Source organism: Scyliorhinus torazame, chromosome 14, assembly GCF_047496885.1.
Source record: "Scyliorhinus torazame isolate Kashiwa2021f chromosome 14, sScyTor2.1, whole genome shotgun sequence".
In the NCBI taxonomy this organism is placed as follows: domain Eukaryota; kingdom Metazoa; phylum Chordata; class Chondrichthyes; order Carcharhiniformes; family Scyliorhinidae; genus Scyliorhinus; species Scyliorhinus torazame.
In genome coordinates, this window is record NC_092720.1 from 47940758 (window position 1) to 47952574 (window position 11817).

The 11817-nt window shown below is 40.2% G+C and overlaps 1 protein-coding gene across 1 annotated transcript in view; it reads right to left on the reverse strand.

Moving 5' to 3' along the window:
- The window catches only part of LOC140389023 (uncharacterized), a 234417-nt gene that overhangs the window by 35988 nt on the left and 186612 nt on the right, over positions 1-11817 (reverse strand). Inside the window, exons 48-49 of the mRNA XM_072473189.1 lie at positions 3044-3172; positions 2143-2232 (exon numbers count right to left, since the gene is read on the reverse strand). Of these exons, the coding sequence (XP_072329290.1) occupies positions 2143-2232; positions 3044-3172 (219 nt within the window). The remainder of the gene's footprint in view (positions 1-2142; positions 2233-3043; positions 3173-11817) is intronic.

Genomic DNA, 11817 nt, shown 5'->3' on the forward strand with positions numbered 1-11817 from the left:
CCACAGCATTTATTTCTTGAGGCCAAAGAAGAATGAACTACTGTCAAGCTAACATTGATGAGCTCTACAGCATCATATATAAAGGATCCATAGTGGGATAATGATGGGAGTGGACATTGAATCAAGTGGTAGAGGCACCAATCAAACAAATTTGGTTCTCGGTGATGATGAGCTTTTTGACCATTGTTGCAACTGCACCTATCCAAATGAGTGATGCAGATTATTCTATCATATTCCTGACTTGAACTGATGGAAGATGGAAAAGCTTTGGGAGTCTCGTGATGACCATTCATTGCAGAGTATCCAGTCTCCATTTTGCTCTTGTTGGTGTTGGTCCAGTGCAGCTTCTGGCCAACGGTGTTGATGCTGGAAATCTCAGTGTCATGGAAGATCAAGGAGAAGTGACCAGCTTCTTTTTTAAATTTGTGATGGCTATTAATTGGCATTTTATAGGAACATAGGATAATTTAACCCCTCAAGCTTGTTCCTCAATTCAGTGAGAATTGAAGTGGCTGATCTGTGACCTAACTCCATAAATTGTCTTTGTCCCATATCCCTTAATAAATATAATTAACAAAAATCTATCAATCTCAGATTTTAAATTTACAATTGATCTAGCATTAATTGCCATTTGTGTTTAGAAATGTTTCCGAATTTCTCTTCATGGTTCGAATGTTACCTGTCAAAAAACAGCCCAAGCAGGCATGTTATCCAGATCCTATTGTGAACAGACATGGCTTGCTTCATTGTAAGACGATTTGTGAATGCAGCTGAACATTCTGGAATTGTCAACAAGTTCCTACTCATATTGTGGAGAAAAGTTCATTGACGGGAAAGGATGTTTCACTGAAGAACTTCTGCAGTAATGTTCCAAGTTTGTGGTGACTGCATTTCACGTTGTATTAGGTTTCGTCAGCCATTAGTGGATCTTCGCATTGACCCCTATTAATGTCAGTTTTGATAAGGCTCCTTGCTGCCCCAATTCAAATGCTCCCTCAACATGAGAGCAGCTTTTGCACATCTCATATATTGAGCTGTAGTCTTTGCTGTAGCTTTGACAAAGAGTCATGGGACTCGAAACGTTAGCTCTTTTCTCTCCCTACAGATGTTGCCAGACCTGCTGAGATTTTCCAGCATTTTCTCTTTCATTTCATATATTGAGCTGTTGCACCCATGTCTGATCAAGGCTGTGAATAGGTTGAAAGCCAAGTGGCTTTGATGGAACTGTAGCTGAGAAGTAGTGAGAAGATTATTAGTGATTCAATGTTTTTGAGGCCACTAGTAATGATTCAATCACTGCACTGAATTGGAAAGAGGTTGATAGGACAGTAATTTTTAGGATTAGATTTGTCTGCACCAAAGGCTACTTTCCCTTTGAGGGGGAGAGCTGACTGGTGGTAATTTAAACCAAGGATCATCACACTTCAGGCGAGGGGCAAGGTTGAGAAGCTGGGCCCTTCATGAACAACCTCAGCCAGTACGGGAATTGAACCCATGTTGTTGGCCTTGCTCTAGCATCACAAACTAGCTGTCCAGCCAACTGAGCTATATCAGCCCCCACAGCTGTACTAGAACACCTTGGCTAGGCGAGTGGCTAGCTCTGGTGCACAGATCTTGAGCATTGCCACCAGCATGTTGACCAAGTCAATTCCTCTGAGGACTTTAGGAGGAGATTGAGAAGGATCATCCACCTGACGCTTGAAGCAGAAGACTTTGCAATCTTTTGACTTTAACCTTGTGCTTGTGGTCAGGGCTCCAACATGATAGAGGTTTTTAAGGATCTATCTATTTCCTGTTAGTTGCCTTTTTGATCACCACCATTCTAATTGACTTCAGAAATAAGAAGGAAATCAGCCTGTCCTCCTGACCCAAAAGACCTACAATGGGCAATAAGCCTCTAATTATCAAAGGAAAGTACAACAATTGCGCATCGTGGTCTTGAATAAATATACCAGGTTACACACAAATAATTCTGTAATGACATAATAATATGCACTTTGAGAAATAAAGTACATAAAAACTAAACAAAATATTCATTATGATGAGATTGTGAGCGATGATTGCTTTGGTACAATTAATTATTTAGCTGAGCCATGCTTAAGGAACCTTTAATGCCATACAAGAAAATTCTGATATATTTACCTGAAAATCCTGGTTTGCAAGTACAGTTGTAACTTTCCCCATCAGAGGCACATTGTGAATCTGGAGAGCATGATTTACACTCATTGACATCTGTTGGGAAAAGTAAAACACTCTGAATCTAAATCATTCTTGTGTTACCAACAACGATAGGTGAAGACTGAACTTGTCAACAGTTTAGTTTTTTTATGAAGCCAATTCTCAATCATTGGTCACAGCCTTGTTTCTTATGCTGGTCTGATCATTATAGAAAGTAACATAGATCTCAGGTGGTGTTTGTCATATCAGCCCCTATCTAGTTAAAATGAAGGCAATGATCTACTCTCTCTGATCCAGCTGTGTATCTCACTGTATCCTGGTATTAACCTGTTCTTTTGAGTAGGCAAACATGGCACTTGCCTCAGGCCAGCAGGTCCTATTTAAAAATGCAGGCCAATCTAACAACTCCTCTGTCATGTTTTAACCGTGAAAAGGCAGACTGTGAGCCAGAAGAGTCCAGGAAAGAAACTTTAAGGTTTAAAGCATATATTTAAAAATGACATTGCTGTTATAATACTAGACAGGAAAGCCAAAATGTGCACTTATTGAAAGTACAAGTGTTGTATATTTCTACAGTTTTTAGAATTGATGGGAGCCTGTAAGAAAGATCATAGAATGTTACCTTGAAGGTATTTTCTTAGATGTTGCCAGTAGTATCAGAGAATATAGTGAATACGATATTGTAAACATTGTACACACAGAATCAGTTCACGGATTATACTGAGCTATTAATCTTCAGAGGTTATATTGAAAAAAATCAGTTCATAGAGTTAGAACTTTATGTTGTTTTCCTATTGTCTAAGGGGAATCACAATCTTTTAGATAATAACCTTAAAACACTTGAATCAAGATGCTATCTACTCACCACTGCATGTTACACCATCTCCAGAATACCCAGGCATGCATTGACAGGCATATAAACCCTCCAGGTTAGTACAGATACCTCGAGTTTGAGAGCAGTTATTTGATTTTGGATTAAGACATTCGTCTACATCTGCGGAGTAAATTTTCAATTATAAAGCAAGATGGCAGACAGTGACACGACACATTGAAAAAATGAATAAGTAAGTAGTGTTTAATACTCCCCCATTTTCTGCATCAGCATAATTTTGCAAAACTACTTGTCCCATTTTGAGCAGTGAGAGGAAATATCAGTATTCCACAAATGAGTGACAGAGCCATGTACTATTGCAAAAACTGTTTAACTGTTTGAGAAAATGTTGGATGCCAGCAGCTGTAAATGTAAATGTTCTTCCTGTGGAAGTGTTATATTAGTTCTATATGTTCCAGCATTGTGATATTGACATGACTGGTGTTACCTTCCTCTCTCTGACCATTGTCTGTGTCTCCACTGGTTGGAATAATACCTAGCATAAAGGAAGATGGTCGTGGTTACTCAAGGTCAGTCACCTCAGTCCCGTGACATCAGTGCAGGAGTTTCTCAGGGTAGTCTCCCAGGCCCAACCATCTTCAGCTGCTTCATCAATGACCTTCCTTCCAACATAAGATCAGATGAGGGATGTTCATTGATGATTGGGTCATGCGAGAATGCCTTTAAGAACCGGATGTTTAAGCAATGTACCTTTAACAAAACAGTGATGTCATAGAGTGGGTGGAGCCCAGCTCAGGTCAGCCATTTTGCAGGTTTTTAGTTTCAGTTTAAAAGCAGTGTCTGTGTGTTTCCAGAGAGCTGCAAGTTTTGCAGTTTGGTTTTGCTGAGAGCAGCTGAAATGTGCCTGGCTGGTTTTGCTGAGAGCAGTTTAAAAGTAGAAAGCCAGTTTGCGACAGTCTCTGCCATTCTACAGAAAAAAAATATATCCTTTAACCTGATGTGATACTGTTTAAAGGTGTTAAGTCTCTTGGAAGTTTGAAGGAACATTTTAAGGAATTATTTACTGTTGCAATATTTTCTGAGTTATCTTTGAAGTAAGGGGTGTTAAGAGATCCACTGTTTATTTAAGATGTTAAGTTGAGTTCATGGAATAAACAGTGTTTTGTGTTTAAAAACCCACGTGTCCATAATTGTAATCCCACACCTAGGGAGAGGTTGGTTGAACTCCATGATACATTTTGGGGTTCTGAAAAGCCTCGCCCATAACAATTGGGGGCTCGAGGGGGATAAAAGTCTATTTATTGGATTGGCTATTGTGAACTTAAAGACAGTGAAGGATTGTTGCTTTTCCGGTGTGGTATTTTAGTTTAAGCGGGGAGAGTGTTGTGAACAATGGCTCTTTCAGAGGCTCAGATGTTTTTGGGGGTGGAGAATGTCACATGTAGTACTTTACGGACAGAAACAAAAAACAGACTGTTAGATTTGGCAAGAACATTGTAGTTAACATTACCTGACAAAATGCAAAAAGATGAGGTAATTATGGCGCTGCTTAAGCATTTAAAGTTTCCTGAGATAGAGTTTGACTCATTGGAAATGGCAAAAATTCAGTTGCAAATTAAACAAATGGAACATGAAAAAGAATTAAAGCGGCTGGAATACGAGAGTGAAAGAGAGGAAAAAGAAAGAGAGAGAGAGAGAAAAAGAAAAGGAGAGAGAAGAAAGGAGAAAAGAACTAGCCCTAGCAGAACAAAAAGGAAAAGAAAGGGAAATACAGATCAGGGAAAAAGATAAAGAGAGGGAGTTTGAACTTCAGAAAATGGCCATGAAATAGGACAATCAGTTAAAATTGGCAGACGTAAAGGGAAACGTACAGTTGGATGATAGTGATGAGGATAGTGAGAAAGAGCGTCATAGTCGTAGGCTTGATGAGAATCTATTTAAATATGTCCAAGCATTGCCAATGTTTGACGAGAAGGAAGTGGAAGCCTTTTTCATTTCATTTGAGAAGGTAGCTAAACAAATGAAATGGCCACAGGACATGTGGGTGTTACTGATTCAAACAAAGCTGGTAGGTAGAGCTAGTGAAGTGTTTGCATCACTACCGGAGGAGGTATCTGGAGCGTATGAGGAGGTGAAGAAATCCATCTTAAGTGCATATGAACTAGTGCCTGAAGCTTACAGACAAAGGTTTAGAAATTTAAGGAAAGAATTCGGTCAAACATACATGGAGTTTGAAAGGCTCAGAGTAATTTTGATAGGTGGATAAGGGCTTTGAAAATAGACCAAACGTATGAAGTTCTCAGAGAAATTATACTTTTGGAGGAGTTTAAAAATTCAATTCCTGCTGTAGTGAGAACTCATGTGGAAGAACAGAGGGTTAAAACTGCGAGATTAGCAGCGGAAATGGCAGATGATTATCAATTAATTCATAAATCAAAGATTGGTTTCCGACTTCAGTTTCAGCCGGTGAGGGATAGAAACTGGGGACATGAGAAATACTCAAGTGGTAAAGGTAAAGGTGATCTGATGGGAGAAAATAAAGAGAGTGTACCTCAGATTAAAAATGAAATCCAGGAGGGTGGAAAAGAAATGAAATGTTTCAAATGTTTTTACTGTAATAAATTAGGCCATGTAAAGTCACAGTGTTGGTGGTTGAAGAACAGCACTGGGAAGGCTGATGTGGTAAAACAGGATAAGACAGTGGGATTTGTTAGAGTGGTAAAGGAAAGCCCAAGGGAAGCGAAGGAGGTGCAAACGATTGTACAGCCCGTTCAAGAAGTAATTGTTAAGAAGGTGCCAGATGTCTTTAAAGAATTTACTTATGTGGGTAAAGTTTGCTCATGTGTATCAGGAGGAGCAGGTAAAGAAGTCACAATTTTAAGAGATACAGGGGCGAGTCAATCTTTAATGGTAAGAGATGAGGAATTATGTAGCTTGGGAAGAATGTTGCCAGAAGAGATGGTGATATGTGGAATTCAGGGTGAGAGGAGTAGCGTTCCATTATATAAGGTAAGGTTGGAAACTCCAGTGAAGAGTGGTGAAGTGGTAGTAGGAGTAATAGAGAAACTATCTTGTCCAGGAATACAGTTTATCTTGGGTAATGATGTAGCTGGATCGCAGGTGGGAGTGATGCCTACTTTGGTTGATAAGCCAGTGGAAAATCAGACAACTGAAGGGTTGAAGGTCCTTGATTTTTCCGGATTGTGTAGTAACAAGGTCGCAAAGTCACAGGTTAAGACAAGAGAAGAAATCAAAGAGTGAAGATGAAGTTGAAGTGCAATTATCAGAAACGATCTTTGATCAGATGGTTGAAAAAGAACAACAGGTGGAGGATGAGGTGGATATTTTCAGTTCAGGAAAATTGGCGGAGTTACAACAGAAATATGTAGAAATAAAACGGATATATCAGAAAGCATATATGGAAGAGGAATCTGAGAGTATACCAGAGTGTTATTCTCGTAAAAATTATGTCTTGATGGGAAAATGGAGACCTGTACATATGCAGGCAGCTGAAAAGTGGGCAGAAGTTCATCAAGTAGTATTGCACATGAGGTACCAGTGGGAGGTCATTTGGGAATAAGGAAAACTCAAGCTAAAATCCAGAAACATTTTTATTGGCCTGGACTACATAAAGATGTAGTTAAATTTTATCAATCATGTCACACATGTCAAGTGATAGGGAAACCTCAAGCAGTGATAAAATCAGCGCACTTAATACCCATTCCAGCATTTGAGGAACCTTTTAAAAGGGTCATAATTGATTGTGTAGGACCGCTTCCTAAAACAAAAAGTGGGAATCAACATCTTTTGACTATAATGGATGTGTCTACTAGGTTTCCAGAGGCCATTCCAGTACGTAATATTACAGCTAAAAGGATTGTGGAGGAGTTACTTAAATTCTTTACTAGATATGGACTACCCACAGAAATTCAATCGGATCAAGGAACAAATTTTATTTCAAAGTTATTCAAAGAAGTTATGGATAGCTTAGGAATAAAACAATTTAAATCAACTGCGTACCATCCAGAATCGCAGGGAGCGTTAGAAAGGGGGCATCAGACATTAAAGACAATGTTGAGGGCGTATTGTCAAGATTATCCAGAGGATTGGAATAAAGGAATTCCATTCGTATTGTTTGCAATTAGGGATGCACCTAATGAGTCTACCAAATTTAGTCCTTTTGAACTAATTTTTGGTCATGAGGTAAGAGGACCACTTAAATTGATTAAGGAGAAATTGGTGGGTGAGAAATCGGAAATTACACTATTGGATTACGTGTCAAATTTTAGGGAACGATTAAATAGAGCAGGTGAATTGGCTAGACAACATTTGAAAGTTGCACAAAATGTGATGAAATGGGTAGCGGACAAGAAATCCAAAGTTTGTAGTTTTGCCAATGGGGATAAAGTTTTAGTGTTGTTACCAGTGGTAGGGGAGCCTTTAAAAGCTTGGCTTTGTGGACCATATCAGATTGAAAGGAAATTAAGTGAGGTGAATTATGTGGTAAAAACACCAGATAGAAGGAAGGAAGACTCACCGAGTGTGTCATGTGAATATGCTTAAAAGGTACTTTGAAAGGGAAGGAGAGAAAAAGGAGGTTTTAATGATTCTAACTCAAAGTGACGAACCAAATCCAGATGACTGTGAATTTGACATACCTCAAATTAAATTGGAAAATGAGGATGTTCTTAAAAATTGGGATGAATTGTTAAATTACCTTCCAGAGGAAAAACGAACTGACCTGAAAGAGTTATTGATATCACATGGGCAAGTTTGTAGAGATAAATTGGGAAGTACTAAAATTGGGAAGTACTTGGCATGAAAAACGCCCCAGCAACATTTCAATGGTTAACTAATATAGTCGTTTCAGGATTACCCAATTGTGCGGTATACATCGCCGATCTGGTAGTTTTCAGCCAGACATGGAAAGAACATTTAAAACATCTGAGGGAGTTATTCGGTGGACTTCAGGAGGCGGGTTTGGTGATAAACCTAGCCAAAAGTGAATTTGGAAATGCCCAAGTCACTTTCCTTGGCTATACGATCGGACAGGGTCGACTGGTCCCACGAGATGTGAAAACGAAGGTTATTGGGGTGTTTCCAATACCCTCGACATGACGGGAAATAATGCGATTTCTTGGTATGAGTAGATTTTACCAGAAATTTGTACCAAATTTTAGCAGTGTGGATGCTCCACTGACGGACTTGCTCAAGAAGCATAACAAATTCCAATGGACAGCGGAGTGTCAACAGGCATTTGACGGCCTGAAGGCTGTGTTAACCACTGCTCCTGTGTTAGTCATCTCAGATTATCCCAAACCCTTCAAAGTGGCTGTGGATGCGAGCGATGTGGGCGTAGGTGCGGTGCTTCTACAAGACGACGACGAAGGGCTAGAGCGGCCTGTTGGTTATTTTTCAAAGAAATTGAATTCTCACCAGAAAAAGTATTCAACGATTGAGAAGGAGACTTTGAGTTTGGTGCTGACTTTGCAACATTTTCACATTTATGTGACCAGCAATCCATCTGACACCATTATATATATTGATCATAATCCGTTGACGTTTTTGGAGCGATTCCGGAATAACAATGCAAGGCTGTTTCGCTGGAGATTGTTGTTGCAGCCATTTCATTTAAAAATAGTACATGTGGCAGGACGGGAAAATGTGATAGCCGATGCTTTGTCACGAATGTGATAATTGAGAAGGATTTCAGTTGGAGGAAGAAGAACAAAGAAACATGGACTATATTATTATACTTGTTTGCATGTGTTGTTTTTTTAAAAAAACGAAAAGGTATATTTACTGTGTACATTTCTTAGTCGATGGTGCAAAGGTGAAAAATGAAACCATCTTGAAATTGATGGTTTATTTTTTTTTCTTGGGGGGAGGTGTCATGCAAGAGTGCCTTTAAGAACTGGATGTTTAAGCAATGTACCTTTAACAAAACAGTGATGTCATAGAGTGGGTGGAGCTCAGCTCAGGTCAACCATTTTGCAGGTTTTTAGTTTCAGTTTTAAAAGCAGTGTCTGTGTGTTTCCAGAGAACTGCAGGTTTTGCAGTTTGGTTTTGCTGAGAGCAGCTAAAAAGTGCCTGGCTGGTTTTGCTGAGAGCAGTTTAAAAGTAGAAAGCCAGTTTGCGACAGTCTCTGCCATTCTACAGAAAATATATATATTCTTTAACCTGATGTGATACTGTTTAAATGTGTTAAGTCTCTTGGAAGTTTGAAGGAACATTTTAAGGAATTATTTACTGTTGAAATATTTTCTGAGTTATCTTTGAAGTAAGGGATGTTAAGAGATCCAATGTTTAATTACGGTGTTAAGTTGAGTTCATGGAATAAACAGTGTTTTGTGTTTAAAAACCCACGTGTCCATAATTGTAATCCCACACCTCGGGAAAAAGCCGTGTGCTCGGAAAAGCAACAAATCCATTAATGGGAGAGGTTGGTTGAACTCCATGGTACATTTTGGGGTTCTGAAAAGCCTCGCCCATAACAATTGCAAAATGTTCAGCACCATTTGTGTCTCCTCAGACAATGAAGCAGTCCATGTGCAAGTGCAGCAGGACCTGGACAATATTCAGGCTTGGGCTGACAAGTCGCAAGTAATATTCACGCCACACAAGTGCCATGCAATGACCATCTCCAATAAGAGTGAATCAAACTATTGCCCTTTGACATTCAATGACATTACCATCACTGAATCCCCCACTATCAACATCCTGGGGGCAACCATTTTACCAGAAACTGAACTGGACTCACTATATAAATAGTGGTTACAAGAGCAGGTCAGAGGCGAGAAAACCTGCAGAGAGTAACTCACATCCTGTCCCCCCAAAACCTGTCCACCCCCAACAAGGCACACGTCAAGAGTGTGATGGAATGCTCCCCATTTATCTGGATAAGTTCAGGACCAACAACACTCGAGGAGCTCGACACCATCCAGGACAAAGCAGCCCACTTGATTGACACCTCTTTCACGTCCCCCACCACTGATGCACAATAACAGCCATGTGTACCATCTACAAGGTGCACTGCAGGAACTCACCAAGGCTCCTTTGACAGCACCGTCCAAATCCTTGATCACTACAATCTAGAAGATAGTGGTCGTGCAGGAGATACATGGGAACACCACAACCTGGAAGTTCCCCTCCAAGTGACTCACCATCCTGACTTGGAAATAGGGATACCTTTACTGTCGCTGGGTCAAAATCCTGGAACTCCCTCCCTAATAGCACAGTGGGTGTACCTACACCACATGGACTGCAGCGGTTCAAGAAGACAGCTCACCACCACTTAGGGGAATTGGGGATGGGAACAAATGCTGGTCTAGCCAGCGAAGCCCACATCACGTCAAAATTAATTTAAAAAAATTACCCTTTTCTCTTTCTCGGATTCTTTTCCACAAGCTCTCACTTTATAGGACCCCATTTTCAACCCTTAAAACCTATTCTATCTTCCTATTTCCCTGCCTGTCTGAAACCTGCCCCATCACAGTGTGCTTGCCCCGACTTCACAGTCCAAATAAGCTGTGCTCCAATTAGTTTCCATCCTTATTCTCTTCTAAAATAGGATGTAACCTCACTGGAGATCAAATAGTGTGTGTGTGTATATTTATGAAAATATATTTCCCCTCACTTTTGACTTTTGATTAGCTTACCAAAGTTTCACAGGTGTTTAAACCTATAGTTCCAAAGTTACCTCTTCTTTTTTGGGCAATTACATAATACTAACTATCATTGTGTACGAAAACTGCACAGTGCAGACAATCCTTCTCTTGGTTCAAAATGAATGCATTGACTTTAAGTTTTCTAGTTGCTCAGATTCCATATGAACTTTTCCTAAAGAATGTATGGGTGAGTTTATCCTGTTGCTCTTACTGTTGAGTATAAATGTTTGAAGCACTTTTTGTGATGCCAGGAGCAAGATGACTGCAATTAAGCATCTAACTGGAGGGGCAGGCTCCACAAATAACCTCTGTCATAATCATGGGGGAGCCCTAACTAATTGGAAGTCAATGGGAGGAAGTTGGGGTGAGTGGTGTTGCTGGTGGGGATGGGGACTCTCTACTGATTGGGGTCATACCTAGCACACAGAAAGATAGTTGTGGCGGTTGGAGGCCAATCATCTCAGCCCTAGGGAATTGCTGCAGTCGTTCCTCAGGATAGTGTCCACGGCCCAACCATCTTCAGTTGCTTCATCAACCACCTTCCCACAAGCATAAAGTCAGAAGTAGGGATGTTCACTGACAATTACACAAAGTTCAGTACCATGCACAACTCCTCAGACATTGAAGCAGTTTGTGCCCACATACAGCAAGACCTGAACAATATTCAGGCTTGGGCAAGTGGCAAATAGCATTCATGCTACAAAGGTGCCAGGCAATGACCATCTCCTACAAGAGGGATTCTTACCATTTTTCCCTGATGTTCAACATCATTGGTATTTCTGAATCACCCACTATCAACATCCTGGGGGTTACCATTGACTAGAAGCTTAACTGCAGTAGCCATCTAAATACTCTGACTACAAGAACAGGTCAGAGGCTGAATGTTCTGTGGTGAATAACTCACTTCCTGACTCCCCAAATCCTGTCCACTATCTAACAAAGCACAAGTCAGGAATGTGAATAAGTACGCTCCACGTTTCTTGATGAGTGCAGCTACAACAACACTCAAGAAGCTCAACATCATTGAGGTCAAAACAATCTGCTTAATTGACACCTCATCCATCACCTTCCATGGATTCCCTACACTACCGATGTACAATTGTGGGAGCAGTTCACCAAGGCTCCTTTAACAGCACCTTC